The sequence below is a fragment of the Vombatus ursinus genome, unplaced genomic scaffold (assembly GCF_900497805.2).
Source record: "Vombatus ursinus unplaced genomic scaffold, bare-nosed wombat genome assembly UNPS02009205.1, whole genome shotgun sequence".
Taxonomy (NCBI): Eukaryota; Metazoa; Chordata; class Mammalia; order Diprotodontia; family Vombatidae; genus Vombatus; species Vombatus ursinus.
The window spans coordinates 30,646,361-30,662,190 of NW_020948983.1; the positions used below are offsets into that span (position 1 = coordinate 30,646,361).

At 42.3% G+C, this 15,830-nt stretch overlaps 1 protein-coding gene across 2 annotated transcripts; it reads right to left on the bottom strand.

Annotated features, from left to right (window-relative positions):
- Positions 1-746: 746 nt before the first annotated feature.
- Positions 747-14,340, bottom strand: ISG20 (interferon stimulated exonuclease gene 20). 2 transcript variants are annotated; one of them, XM_027852054.1, is made up of 4 exons: positions 14,150-14,340; positions 13,354-13,612; positions 6,572-6,772; positions 747-1,019 (listed from the first exon to the last, which is right to left on the bottom strand). In XM_027852054.1, the coding sequence occupies exons 2-4, from the start codon at positions 13,588-13,590 to the stop codon at positions 933-935; spliced, it is 525 nt and encodes a 174-aa protein (XP_027707855.1). In that variant the 5' UTR covers positions 13,591-13,612; positions 14,150-14,340; the 3' UTR covers positions 747-932. The 2 variants fall into 2 exon arrangements, with proteins under 2 accessions (XP_027707855.1, XP_027707854.1); XM_027852053.1 differs by having other exon boundaries at positions 14,079-14,168.
- Between the last annotated feature and the right edge of the window lie 1,490 nt (positions 14,341-15,830).

The following is a 15,830-nucleotide window of genomic DNA, read 5'->3' on the forward strand; positions in this document are numbered from 1 at the left end:
CTTCCAGTTGACTAGAGAATCATCCTATTTCACCTGGGGATGAGGACTCAAGCTCTGTAGGATGCACTTACCAGAAAAAAGCCTTCACAAATATGAACCCAAACTCATGAGAGGTTTACCCAGGGGCAACAGAACCGAAACTTTCTTCCCTTTCAGGTCAGGAAGTAAGCAAGTCACCAGCTTCCTTTTAGAAGTATTTTATGAAAGGCAAACTCACTAACTCAACATGAAAAGGAGAAGGCAAAGAAAGAAGGAACAAGTAATTAGGTCACATGCCACAGCTCCCAAGATATTGGGAAAGACCTTTTCCTAGTAAGTTACACCAACAGACTGTTCACAACACAACCTGGGTTCTTAGTTACTATAATAACAAATACTTTGCACAATTAAATGTTCTCTGTCTTGGGGCCCATTGAAATATTGATGCTGCTGCTGATAGCAGCTGACATTTAAAACATGCTTTGAGGTTTGTAAAATACTTTACAGATTTTATCACATTTTATCCTCAAAACAACCCTGCAAAGTAAGTGCTATTATATCCCCGTTCTACAGATGAGAAAACTGAAGCAAGCAGATTTGAAGAGACTTGTTTAGGGTCACACAGCTAGTGTGTATCCAAGGATAGGTTTAATTTCAGGTGTTCCTGTCTGCAACTCCAGCTGCACCATCCGGCTGTGTCAACCAATAAACCTTTTCAAACATCAACCTCTATCCCAGTTCATAGTGGCAGAAAAATAAAATCTGAGTAGAGAAAATAGAGATCCATTTTATTATCATAATACAAAGCAAGAAAGTGAAAGATTTTGGGGGATGTTGTTTCTAAAGGGAAGAAGGTTTCCTTGAAAGATTGTAGCTTCCATTCATCCTCTTCAGATGGACCTTTGAACTGGAGGGCAGCTGTGCCTAGGCCATCCTCCCCTGCATTCCCCCTTTCAGTGGGCCCTTATTGTCCTGGATTTTTTATAGAGTTCCATAGTAGCTCCAGCATCTTCCACAGAGGAGTGTCCAAATTTGCTGTTCTGTAAAGATAGAGAGATAGATATTTAGTCACCAGAGTGAAGAGGTTCAGAGCAAGGATATTTGGGAAAGGTCCACCATGACTGGGGCCCACACTCAGGTGGGCACTGGTTTCATCTCTCTCTTTGGTACCCAAGGCTCTGGTTGCTTAATCCTCATCTCTACTTTCTGGAGCCAGGGCTTGGGTTATAGAAACACTCAAGATAGCAGAATGGTATAGTGGAAAGAGACTTGGGTTTGGAGACAGAAGGAATTGGGGCTGTAAGACATTAAGTGAGAGAGGGCAGGAGAGAGGTGAAGGAGACTACTCAATTTGTTTACCCATCTGTTTATGGTAGCTGGTGACATAGTGAATAGTTATTGGACCTGGAGTCAGGAAGACCTGAGTTTAAATCTGGCCTCAGGTACTTAGCAGCCGTGAGATCCTCTTTTTGCCTCAGTTCCTCAACTATATAATGGGGATAATAACAGCACCTATTTCACAGGGCTGTTGTGAGGATCAAATGAGATATTTGTGAAAGTAAAGAAAGAAGGAACAAGTAATTAGGTCACGTGCCACAGCTCCCAAGATATTGGGAAAGACCTTTTCCTAGTAAGTTACACCAACAGACTGGTTATACAACACAAACTGGGTTATTTGTTACTGCAGTAACAAATACTTTGCATAATTGAATGCTCCTTGTCTTGGGGGCATAATAATATTGATGATGATGATGATTACAGGTACAATGCCTGGCACATAATAGGCGCTATGTAAATGCTTATTCCCTTCCCCTTTCCCCATCTACAAAATGGGGACAATAATTCTTTCAGTACCAGCCTTGTGGGACTATTATGAAGAGAGATTTATAAATTGTAAACTGACATATGAATGTGAGTTGTTGCAATTATTAAACCCCAAGCCATAGAGTTGCTATATCCTGGCTCCCTTGAGGACCAGAGTCTTGGAAGGCCCAGGAGGTAGAGCAGGGACTCTGCTTAAGGAAAAATCTAAGCTGTCTGATCTAGACCAGGGATATGGGGAGACCCCAAAGTTACCTCTCTCATCAGTTGTTTCAGTTGTATCTGACCCATTTGGGATTTTCTTGGCAATGATACTGGAGTGGTTCGCCATTTCCTTCTCCAACTCATTTTACAGGTGAGGAAACTGAGGCAAACAGGGTTAAGTGACTTGCCCAGTGTCACACAGCTAGCATCTGAGTATTTGCTCACTATTGTGTTCTTTCTCAATTCCTTCTCCTAGAAAGTTCCTTACATCTGTAGTCTTCTTATTCCTAACATATACTCTATCTCCTATGAAATGCTAATTCTTCCAAGAATTCCTTCTTGGTGACAGGAATAGAGTTAACAAATCTCTGTTTTTACTAAGCCTAGAGCACTATGGATGCTCAACACCATGTTAGTAGTGCTACTACATTTATGTGGCGCTTTAAAGTTTACAAAGTGTTTTACATATGTTATCATCATAATAACCCTTCAATGTATGTGCTATTACTATCCTCATTTTTTCATATTTAGAAACTGAGGCTAAAAGAGGTTAAGTATTTGCCCTGTATCACACAGCTAGTAAGCATCTGAGTCTGTATTGAAACTCAAGTCTTCCTGATTACAAGCCAAACACTTTATCCACTGCACCACCGATCTAGCTGCCTCTCGCATGTGCCAAAGAGCTAAGGAATCCCCGAGGTATTTAGATAAGATCTGTCAGCATCATGGGAGGTGGAAAAGGATGAGGGATTCTGAGTCTTAACTTCCTGTGCTGAAGCAGGAAAGCTTGGTAGGATGTGCAAAGATGGCAACTGTATCTTATAGGGAAAGCCAAGGAAAATGGCAATGAACCTGAAACCCACCATCACCTTCACCACTACCATTGGCCCCACTCACATAGTAACATAGTAGCACTCACAGGAACTTGAAGTGTCCATAGACTTTTCTGTCTGTGAAAAAAATCTCATAAAATTCATTACAATAATGCAAAAGTCCTTTTCCTCTCCCCATCAGACGGCCCCTGGCAAGAGCACCAGGGGCTATGTACGTATCCAGGAGTGCACTTCAATGCTGTCGTGCTGGTTGATCACAATTGCTTGGCAGCTATTTTTTAATTAAGGAGCCCCAGACCGAGAGGGAACAACTCAGGCTGAAAATAACCAATGAGGTGTTTTATTGACCTGGCTTCCCTAGCAGTGTGTCTGGAAAGCAAAGAGGCAACAACGTCATGGGGTCCACATCAGCAAGAGCCAGAGAGAGATGTGAGCCAGAATTGATCTCACAACAACCTAATCACAAATGCACATATTGCAGGGACCTTTCAGGGTCTGCTACAAGAAATGGGGACAGATATTTCTGTTCTGAAGAAATGCAGAATTATATCTGTGCCTAGCACATAATAAATACTTAATAAATGTCTACTGAATTGGAAAGATCATGTAATTTGTCTAAATTCATACAAAAAGTAATGAAAGATCTGGGAAATAATCCATAACTGTGAAATAATAATAATCAATAGCCATAATGATAATAATAGCTAGTATTTATATAATGGCTACTGTACTAGACATTTTACAAATATCATCTCATTTAATCCTCACAACAACCCTGGGAGGTAGGTGCTATTATAATCCACATTTTACAGTTGAGAAAACTGAGGCAAATAAAGGTTAAGTGACTTCTCCAAGGTCACACAGCTAGTAAGTGTCTGAGGTCAAATTTCAACTCATGTATTCCTGAAAGACTGGCTAGGCTTCCCCAAAGACAGTAATGGTATAATAAAAAGAGTACTGGATTTGGAGTCTAAGGATCTGGATTTGAATCTTGGTTCTACAACAATTCTACCTTAGGCAAATCACAATCTCTCTGGACCTCACCTGTGAACTGAGAAGACTGGACTAGACAAACCAAGGTCCCTTCTAGCTTCCAGATCCTATGATCTTAAGGTGTCTAGGAGCTGGGTTTCTATAGCTCTGCACTTACAAGTTTCCAAGACTGGCATCCATTTTATTCCTAAAGATCCTCAGAGAAGATGTTACCTCAAACTCCCTCAGAAACTACTCCTTCCTGGGTCCAACAGAGCTTTTAATTAAAATAAAAATCCTTTCTTTGTTCTAACTTATCTTTGCCATGCCAGTCTCAAATTATGCATTCACATGTACCACATGAGTCAATGCTTGGGTGCTGACTTGGGTGCTGACTTTTCTTTTCAAGAAAAGACATCAGCTACTGGTTGGATGTTCTGATGCACTCAGCATGAAATGAAGAGGGCTTGACCACACCTAGGACTCCCCCCAGAGACCAGATTTCTCGAGCTGAGGATCATCTTCAACACTTCCTCTGCATAGAAGACATGCCGTTAATAGTGTGGCTGCTCAGAAGCAACTCCAGAAGTCAAGTTACTCTGGGCTCTTCTTGGTATGGGGCAAAGTCCCATGGTATTGGAGTCAGGGGACTGGGGTTCAGACCCTAAGTCTGCCACTTTACTGCTTATGTGTCCTTGGCCAAGTCACTTCCTTTCTTGGTCCTCAGTTTCCTCATCTCTAAAATAGACCTCATCTCTAAAATAGACCTCCCTTCTAGTTCTAAATCTTGGAGTAGGTATTCTATGCTATATGATATGGGTTCTATGCAATCTGTTTAAAGAAATAATTTAAAACAAATAGTTGGGCATAATGGTGTAAGGCTTAAATGTCACCAAACATCATGGCAACCTGGTATAATGGACTGAATATTGGATTTGGAATAAGAGGGTCTGACTTTGAACCCTAGATCTGCTACTTAATAGCTCGAGCAAATCACTTAACATCTCTGGGCTTCAAGTTCTTCTTTTTTAAAAATGTGGCGTTGTATCAGACGATGCCTAGGTTCCTTCTTAGCTATAGTACTATGGTCCATCAGATATGGTTCTCCAAGGCTCAGTCTTGTCACCACGTGCTGGCAGGAAACCAAGTTTAACTAACATTCTGATCATTGGCCTGAGCCTCAAAGCTTCCAAACCTAATTCCTTCTTTCTCTCTGAATTTCAGAGAGTTTTATCACCCACACTTAACCAAGAAGGAGAAAGTGAGGTTCATAAAGAGTAACCATGCACACCAGCCTGAACACCACCCAACAGCTGAATGGAAGAGATCGAACAATGTCATCTCTTGGTCATAGGGGTCCTTTGGGAAACTTAGAGAAGGCTATCTGTCACCATTCCACCTTATTAGGCAAACATGCAACATAAAGATCATGAGTGGAAGAAGGGAGGAGCTTTAAGAGCAGGCTATATGTAAATGATAAGAATAGTAATAATGATCCTTTGCAAATGAAATGGAATCATACTTGGGGAGCACATAGCAGTTTTCAAAAGTGTTTTCAAATATTTTCTATTCCATTTGAGCCCAATAGGCTCTTGTGAGGCAGGCAGTTTTACATTATCCCCATTTTGCAAATAAAAAAACAAAACAAAACTGACACACTGAAGGAGTGAAGTAAGTGATTTGACAGAGGTTAATGCAAAAGCTAGGACCAGGTTCTTAACCGGCTTTTTTGCATCCTTTACCCCTTTGGCAACACTGGATGTTTCCCATGCCTGGAATTCTTTTTCTCCTCATCACTGTCTCCTGGCTTCCTTCAAGTCCCAACAACAATCTCACTTTCTGCAAGAAGCCCTTCCTGATCCTCCCAGATACTAATATCTTTCTTTTGAGATTATCTCAGCCTATCATCCTTCTAGATTTTATCTGCACATAATTGTTTGCACATTGTCTCACCCATACAACTGTGAGCTCCTTGAGAGCAGCGACTCGTTTTTTGCATTTTTTCTGCATCCCGAGCACTGAGCACAGTACCTAAGCACACAGTGGGCACTTAATAATTTTTGGTTGACTTAACAAATAATTGAAAGAAATGCTAAATTTCAATTAGAAATTGATGTAATACAATATAATTTTTTCCTACCATGGGCCCCAAGTTAAAAATCTACTTCCTGGGGAGCAGCTAGGTGGCACAGTAGATAAAGCACAAGCCCTGGAGTCAGGAGGACCTGAGTTCAAATCCAGCCTCAGACATATAATACTCACTAGCTGTGTAACTCTGGGCAAGTCACTTAACCCCAAATGCCTTGCTAAAAAAAAAAAAAAAAAAGAATCTACTTCTTGGGAGTTCATGGACTCCAGATTAAGAATCCCTGGACTATATGATCTCTAAGGTCCTTCTCAGTTCTGGATCCTACGACCCTAGGACTAGAATGACTGCATCTTCTTGTTCCATTTTCTAGTATTCTTTTTCACACCACCACACCACTAGTTGGTTGATCCTTTCCCAGTGTCTGGCAATGTCTCTGAATCATTGCATTGTATGAGGATGGATGGGTGCCCCAAAAGGCACATGACCCACTGAGATGAACATCCTGATTTGCCCTCTTCTAGTAATAGTGCTGGGGTTAAATAGATGGAGAATGCTGTCATTCAGTGCCTGAGCATCATAATGGGATCTTAAAGTGGTCTTGGTTTTTCCAAACACAGGCTGTTAAAAAAGAGACAACATCCCACCCCAAACCCAATCCCAATCCCGATCTCACCTGAATTCTTCTCCTGAGGACCCTCTCACACAGAACCTTGAGGGCCACACGTCGGCAGCCCCCCAGGCCTCCCGCCTCCCAAAGCAGCCTGTCCTGGGCTGTATCGTAGATCCTGTACTTTGTCATGTCCTCCTTCAGTGCCTTAAAGTCATAGCGGAGGTCGTGGCCTACCACCAGCTTGTCTCGGAGGAGTTCCAAGATCTAGACCAGGAGACATGAGACACATTCATCACCTTACACATCAGGCCCAAACTATGAAAGATCAAAGTCTCATTTCAAGCTCTTTAAGCAAAGGGGGAAAGACCACATGCTCTCCGATCACTGTAGGAGCCCCATTGGACAGGATATGACTCAAGGGAAAAAATCATGTGCCTGGTTATGGGGCATCTAAGCAGAATCAGACAGTCCATTATTTGAAAAATTATATACAACGCCACCAGCATGGCCACTCCCCTCCGTATTACTGTTTCCTCAATGTCTTGGGCCATCACCATGACACCTGTGATTTGACATCCACAAAACAATTCCTGAGTCAATGGAGAATGAAATTTCCTGATGTTCCAAAGCTATGTATCTGTATCACCCTCATTAGCTGCTGAGGTAGGAGTCTGTGCAATGTTGCATATACTGTTGGACACTTTTTATAGCCAAGGCTTCTCCCAGCACCTCTATGCTGCAAGTTCAGGTTTCATTGTGGGAAAGGGAGTGTGTAAGAGACACAGAGTCAGGGTGAGGCTATAACAGGAATGGACTAATATCAGCCTGTACTTAAGGACTCTTTAAATCAGGATCATGAGGAGGGTGTGGTCAGCTGGACTTTGCTGCAGTTAATAGTTGTCCCCACCCCCTTGTGCAAACCCAAGCCAAGTCCTTCACTTGTTTTCTACCCAAAGTCCACTTCTTGTCCCTAGCTGAAAAAAAAAATGTTGTTATACCAGAGGAAATTAAGTGATGAAACACCTATCACCCTCACTGATCTGGGAAGAGGCACTCTAGAGGTAATGCAATTGCCCCATTACCCCATTCATGCACTGTTGGACTGATGGCCACTAGAATCACTTCCTATTTCTTAGGAGCCCATTGCCTCAGCGCTATTTTCTGCTGCAGACCATGAACAAGTAGAACATAGTAGGAAAAGCACTGTATAATTTTGAAGGCTTGGGTTCAAATTCCAGCTCAATCATTTAAGAGTTGTGTGACTTTAAGCAAATCACCTAATCCCTCGGTGCCTCAATTTCCTAATCAACAAATGGGGATAATGATACTTGGATTTTCTATTTCATAGAGGTGTTGTGAGGTTAAAATGAAAAAATAAATATGAAAGCACTTCACAACTGCAAAATCCTTTATAAATGTTGGGCAGATAGGTGGTGCAGTGTATAGAGTGCCAAGCCTGGAGTCAGGAAGACTCATCTTTCTGAGTTCAATTCTAGCCTCAGTCACTTACTGACTATGACCCTACACAAGTCACTTAATCCTGTTTGCCTCAGTTCCTCATCTGTAAAATGAGCTGGAAAAAGGAAACGGCAAACCACTCCAGTATCTTTGCCAAGAAAACCCCAAATGGGATCATGAAGAGTCGAACACAATTGAAACAACTGAACAACAACAAAATATAAATGTCAGCTATTATATGCTACTGAGAGGCCAGGCTTGGAGTCAAGATGATCTAGATTCAAGTACTCCCTAGCTACACGACTGTGGGAAAGTCACTTATCCTCTTAGTATCTCCAACCAACTCTAATACAAAAAGGTACAGATGAATTGTTGATCTTCATTGGTGCAGGGAATTTCCATGGTAGGAGCTCCAATAAAATCATGGGAAAGGGAGATAAATGAATGGATAGGTAGATGATAAAGTTTCCATGGCAAGAATTCTGATAAAATCACAGGTTCAAGATAAATAAATAAATAGGTGGGTGGGTGAATGAATGAAAGAATGAATGGATAGATAGATAAGTAAATAAACAGGTAAAGTTTTCATGGCAGGAATTCTGGTAAAATCACAGGGATAGATAGATAGATAGATGAATGAATAGATAGATAAGTAAATAATAAGTTTCCATGGCAGGAATTCCAATAAAATCCCAGGTTCAAGATAAATAAATAAGTAGATGAATAAATGAATGAATGAATGAATGCATGAATAGATACATAGAAAAGTAAAAAAGTAAAGTTTCCATGGCAGAAATTCTAATAAAATCACAGGGTGGGGATAAATAAATATATAAATAGATAAGCAGATAAATAAAGAAAAAGATACATAGAAAGATAAGTAAGTAAATAAATAAGTAAAGTTTCCATGACAAGAGTTCTAATAAAATCACAGGTTCAGGATAAATAAATAGATTAATAGATAAATAAGTAAATAAATGGCTAGATGAATGAAAAGATAAATAGAAAGATAAGTAAAGTTTCCATAGCAGGAGTTCCAATAAAATCACAGGTTCAGAATGATTAAATAAATAAGCAAATAAATGAATGAATGAATGAATTAATAGATAGATGGGTGGATAGACAAACAAATAAATGGATGAATAATGAATAGATGAATGAATAAATGGATAAACGAATGGAGATAGATGGATGAATAGATAGATAACAGGTTGCTATGATTATGCCTCCTAGACCTGGACATCGGTTTCCCTGTCTCTAAAATGGAATGTAAATAAAGCCCTGAAGCTCATACCCAACAGAAGCCAGGTGATATGGTGAGGAAAGTGCTGAATTAGAATTCACAGGACCCAGATTCAAATCCCAAATTTGCCACCTATTACCTGTGCAACCTCAAGGAAGTCACTTGCTTGACCTTAGTTTCTTCATTTATAAAATGCTTGTGTGTGTGTATGTGTGTGTGTGTGTAGAATAGAGGGATTAAAATAGGAAGAATGATTACTCTGCTGGAGTCAGAAGACCTGGATTCACATTCCTACCTCTGACCCTTAGTACCTGTGTGACCTTAGGTAAGTCACTTAATTTTTCTGGGCCTCAGTTTCCTTATCTGTGAATTAAAAGGATTGGACTAGATAGTTTCTAAGGTGCCTTACACTTCTAAATCTACAATCCCATGATTAGATAAACTCTAAGGCACATTCTAGCTCTAAACTCATGATCATCTGAGTTCCCTTCTCATTCCAGATTCAACATACTCATATGTATACACAAATGCAAATATGATTCTAAATTCGAAAGAGAGTTTTGCCCCCTTTGATGTAAATAGGAGGAAATGAAAGTTGCACTTCATCTTGGGGGCTGGCTCAGCTTGGAAAATGAAACACTAGAAAACGAAAATATTTTAAAAGGAGAATTGTAAAAATACATCAATCTGATGCATGCAAGTGCCACTGGAGGGATCATCTTTCTTTCCATTTAGCTCGTCATGGAGACAACTGTTACATTCCTAGCTATTACAGCCTTCCCCAGCAAGGCTCACTATGGACATGGAGAAAGGGCACTATGCACTTGATTGAAAATTGAATTATGCTTGACAAGATGAGTGCCTGAGAGCCATGGGCAGCTGGGTGATTTGACACTTGGTTAATGTCATCAGCCAGCAGGAACACAATCATTCCTATTAAAAAGAAGTGAAGTCTTTAAAAAGATCCACCTCAAGCTCAGTCAATCCGTGCAAACTTTCACAAGTCCTTTTCTCATTGATTAATGTCAGAGCAACAATGCATCTGATGGCAGAAGCCTTTGGAGCTAGCCTGAAGAAAGCAGCAGGGAGGAGAGGGGAGGATTTTCTTCTCTAGGTTTGTTGAAATACTTCAATGTGTTCCTGCTGGAATGGATTTGGGGCCCTGATTGGTCTGAGTGGTCTCTGCTATTAACAACTAACAAAACAATACACTTGCTCTTTCAGGGGGTTTTTCTTTCAGAAAGGCTAGATCTACATCATTTCCAAAGACTTCAGAATTTATCCACTAATCAAATTAGGCCTCTCAGGCCCTCTTCTGGTCAAAGAGTCATTGAATGATAGGACTGAAAGGGACCTTAGAGATTATTTGGCTCAACCTGCTGTTTTTTTAAGAAGTTAAGTGATTTATTTATTCATCCCTTTGACAAGCATTTATCAAATGCCTACTATGTGCCAGGTACTGTGGCCCTAGAGATACAAAGACTAACATGTAAAAGGTCTTGCCTAGAACACACACTCTTTAGCTTATATTCTGGGGCAGAGGGGAAAGGAAGGAAGGAAACAAGCATTTATTTAGCAATGTGAAAAATGATTTTTCTTAGTAATCATTATCTTGAAGACTCAGAGCTTCTCCATTCCGCTTTCTTTCAAAATTCAGTCCTTCAGAAGGACATGAAGATGTAATCTAAATAGGTCTATTCCTGCTCATTGTGTTGCCCAGACAGGTCTGGGAGAACATTGATTTCTCCCCATGGTCAAGACAGGTGATATGGAAATTGATATCTCTTTGACCAAGATTAAGTGACCTAAATCACAGACCCCAAGACCCTCATTTTAATATAGCCCACTTCCCAGTGTGTTGACCAATCAGAGTTGATTGGCACCCCTTGGGAACACCTACTCTTTGAAGGGCTCGTAACTCTGTACCCCAATCTCTAAATTGAGCCAGTTCTGGACTGTAACTCCCATGCAATGCATGTCGCCAGCTAGAGAGAAATGAAAATGTGGACACAACCTAATTTGTTTGTCTCTTTTCTTAGAACAAAGTCTGGTATGGTTGACAGCACCTATTATGTGCCAGGCACTGTGCTAAGCACCTTACAGTTATTTTCTCATTTGATCTTCAGAACAACCCTGGGAAGTAGGTGCTACTAGGAACCCCATTTTATAGTTGGGGAAATCGAGGCAGAAAGAGCTGAAGTCACTTGCCCAAGGTCTCACAGCTAGTAAGTACCTTGAGATTGAATTTGAACTCAGGTCTTTCTGACTCCGGGTGCGGCCCTCTATTCTATTTGCTACCTAGCTAGAGGGCGGAGGGAGAGCAGGTTCTGGGGAAGGAGAAGGGACACATCAACAAAGAACACCAGCAAGTGGGGTTAAAATCACTGTTAGTGACAGAGCCAGGACCATGTCTCCGGGTTCCCAACCTCTAGGAGTCTAATGCCTTTTTAACCATCCCAAGGCTGACTAGCCAGACTGAAGCCAACCCTCCCGCCGGGCCAACCTGGTGCTATTGGATCCCCTTGGGGTTAGGGCTTGTTTCATTCTTTGTACTTTTTCTTGCTTTGTCTTACTAGGGCCATTTCCTGTATTTGTTCTGCCTGTTGGCTGCCCTTCCTTTTCCCTTTTGCTGACCGCTGTCTCACTGTTTCTTAGCTTCCCAATTATGTGCCCAGGCTGGAAGAAGCCAGGAATCTCCCCAAGTCTACCTTTGCTTTAGTTCGATGCCAAAATGAGTTTGGAATGATCAGATTCTAAGAATAGAAGGGACCCTCAAGGCATCCTCTGGCAGGAATCCTCTCTCCAGCTGGCTGCCCCTATGCCTGGAAAGCTCTCCCTCCCTATCTCTGCCTCTTGGCTTCCCTGTCTTGCCTCAAGTCCCAGCTAAAATCCCACATTCTACAGGAAGCCTTTCTTGATCCTCCTTGATTCTAATACCCCCTCTTTTGATTATCTCCAGTTTGTCTTGCTGGTACAGAGTTGTTTGCACATTGTCTCTCCCATTAGAATGGGAGCTCCTTGAGAGCAGGGACTTTTTGCCTCTTTTTTTTTTTTTTGGTATGTCCAATGTCTAGCACAGTGCCTGGCACAAAGTAGGTGCCCAATAAATTGACTGATTGACAAGTAGCCATCCAGATTCCATTGGAATACTTCCAGTGAGGGGGAACCCATTGTGATACTTTGATTAACCATGATTTCCTTATCCTCTCCCAAACCTCACTAAACAGAAAACCAAGAGCTGAACTACCTTGGCTTCATCCAGATCATTGGTCCTGAGGACAATCATGGGAAATGAGTGACTGGCCAGTACAAAACTTTCATTTCAGTGAGATATGGAAACAAATTTGCAATAGAAGAATATGATCTGTAATGTCCCAGCAGGTTAAAGATAGTGTTCAGAGGAGAACCTTGATGTCCGTATAATTGTTCTAAAATATAGACAGGTCCTCTGCTGTCCCACTAAGCCCCTATTCCTGTATGAGAATCATATGGGGGAAGGCTCCTTAGGCCTGCTGTAGAATTCTAATATTTACCTCCTACTATCTATAATATGAGAGGCAGAAGGCTTGGTTGATTCATATCTAAAGGAGACGCCAACCTCTGGCCACAAATGGCATCCTGTGTTTCCTAATGGATCCCCACCCCCTCACCAATTCACTCTTCCAGCCCTGCCCCAAGGCTGTGAGGACATGCACACAGAAAGTTGTCTGATAAGAATGCCAGAGTATCATGACAATAGCAGTCCTATCAGGCACTGTCACGTTGTAATGGGAAGTGCTTTAGATTGAGAACTAGGAAAAAGACTTAGTTGCAAATCTGGCAGTCACTGGCTGTACAACAAAACGCAAGCCACTTTATTTCTTTGTGCCCCAATTTACTCATCTGCAAACTTCAAGAACTGTGATTACTAAGGTCCTCTCTAGGTCTGGGAAGTCACAGGGATTGCTCTCTAGTTCCCATATAGCTAGGACTTTCTCCACTGCTGTGGGAACTCACCAACCAGCTGTGCTTGGTGACTTTCTAGTGATCCATCATTAGTTTCCAACTACAGTGTTGCTGTCCATAAATCCCATTTACCAAAACCATGGAACAAGAGATGTTTTTCAGCTGCCCAGTCTCCCACCAGTCTGGTCCCCTCACTTACCTCTTCCCTGGCACTTGCGAAAGGTATGGCTGTCAGCATGTGCTCAGGTTTTATCCCACTTATGTGGGAACGATAGTCTGTGATCACCCCTTCTGGCTTGATGTATTTGTCATACACCACTGAGCCATGATAGTCCACGAGACTGCACCGGGCCAGACCACTTTCCCGAAGAGGTCCCACTCCTACCATTTCACAGTCCATGGCGATGATCTGGTCCTCCCTGGTATGGTCCCCCATGGTCAGCAGGCACTCAGATGCTCTAAGAAGGGAGATCGTGGAACAGTGACTGGAGATTCTTTGGCTGATTAAACCATCATTAGAGTTCAGTGGTGCCTGGACTTATTCAGGGGAACTGGCTCTGAACTAAGCTCTATGAAGCTTAGCAGTCAGGTTAAATAGTCTCTGCCCTTTGTCACAAATGCCACCTGGCAACAGTAGGAGTTGGCACCCTGACAAACCAACCGGTTTCCTTACACTAAGCATGAGGGGGGCAGAGGAGAAGAGAGAAGATGGAGAAGAGAGGGAGAGGGAGAGAAAGAGAGGGAGGGAGAGGGAGAGAAAGAGAGGGAGGGAGAGAGAAAGAAGATCCTGGGCCCTCCCCAACCAGCTAGACAAAATCAGGAACAGATACTGGCTGGCCTCCATCTCAGGTGATATCAACACAAGTTAAGTTTAGCCACAAACAACAAACTTCTTCGTGGAGACCCAAATCAATGTGCTCTCACCCTCTATCTTTTCAGACAGGACCCCACTCAGCCAGCTACCAAAAGTGCTGTCAGCCCTCAAAATAACTTACTACTGGCTCTCCCTCTACTTTTTAGCTTCTGCAGCTGGTATCACAAATGACTCATCTCTGACCGTGGACCTAGGAACCCTGAAATCTTAGTTTCAATTTCCTTGTAGTGATCACGTGGATTCAGAGGAGCCTGGGGAACCTCATTTAAGTTTCTGTATCGATTCTTTCTTGATAATTGCGTTTCTTCACAGGGCACTTGGCTGTGCTGTTCTCCAGTTTCCCATTTGTCCACTCGCCCCCCCTCCACCAAAACAAACAGGAAAGTCCTCAGCTCTGTCATCCTGAATGAGTCATCTGAATTGACTGATTCTATTGCAACATCTTCCTTTCTTCTATCAGTCTCCTCCTCCCTGAATCAGCCCTCTAGAAAACATGTATTAAGGTTTGGAGCCTAGAGAATACCCCACAATGTCAGAGTACTCTTGCCAGTCTGATACCATGGGGAGAAGAGTAAGGGAAATTTGTTTCGTTAAAGTAAAGTAAGTGGATCCCCATGGCTATTGATTTAGGATCAGGAGGAGGAAAAGACATCAGAATGGTATATAACAGAACATCGAGTCAGAGGAGGCACGGTTCAAATGCTGGATCTGCTTCACCTGGTGACCATGCACAAATCACTTACTTAATCTCAGTTTTCTCCACTGTAAAATTCTGAGGTTGGAGTAGACCTCTAAGGTCCCTTCCTGCTTTGATTCCTATGGGCTTAAGGGAAGGAGACCCATCCTGTGATCCATCCAGAGAAGGTGCGGTAGGGTCAAGGGACAGGGAAAGGGATCCAATCAGCAGATAACATAGTGGGACCACCTGCGTGCAAACCCCTGTGGGATTGACACGGTTTGGGGTATACGGCTAAGTTGTCTGGAAAGAATTCACAGACTCAAGCAGTCTTCCAGTCAGGTGGCAAAAAGTTTATCATAACACTAACAAAGGCAGGCAGAGCTCCTTTGGGGAACTCACAAACTAACAGGAGTGATGCCAAGGCTTATATAGAAAAGGTACAGTGACTTGTGGGGCAAGTATGCTACTTAGGTGGTGAACATACAGTTTCTGTACCTTGGGGCACAAGTGTCATTCACTGCTGGCATGGCCTGGGTCTGTATGTCTGTATGCCTAAATCTGTAACAAGATAGCCTTCAGAGTTGACATCTATACAGTAACTGTGGGAATCAGTACATGATAGTTCTGTTGGTACAAGATAGTCTTGTTCATACAAGGGAAATTCTATAGAGGTCAGCTTGTTCTTGTAACAGGGAGAGAGAGTTTGCCTCATTAGGCCCACTCATGAGTTATTGCCAGAGATAGGGTCTTTGAGCTCGGGAGAGATATGGGCTAGAGCTGGGGTCCAAGCATCCCATCAGGATGAAACAGAAACAAGCCCTTACCTTCAAAGAGGGTAAGTGTAAGGGCAGAGAATAAGCATTTATATAGGCACCCTACTATGTGCCAGGCACTGTTATGTGCTTTTTACAAATATCTCATTTGGTCCTCACAACAACCCTATGAGGTAGGTACTATCATTTTCTCCAATTTTCGATTGAGGAAGCTGAGGCAAATACAGGTTAAGTAACTTGTCCAGGGTCACACAGCTAGTAAGTAAGTGTCTAAGACCATATTCAAACACAATTCTTCCTGACTCCAGACCCAGCACTCCATCCACTGTAGCCCAGCTGCCACCAGAGCT

Coding starts and splice junctions, on each gene's coding strand:
- ISG20 (XM_027852054.1), bottom strand. CDS start 13,590: ATGGGGGACCATACCAGGGAGGACCAGATCATCGCCATGGACTGTGAA. Junction 6,773..13,353: donor TCGCAAGTGCCAGGGAAGAG/GTAAGTGAGGGG, acceptor CTCCTGGTCTAG/ATCTTGGAACTCCTCCGAGA. Junction 1,020..6,571: donor TCCTCAGGAGAAGAATTCAG/GTGAGATCGGGA, acceptor CTATCTTTACAG/AACAGCAAATTTGGACACTC.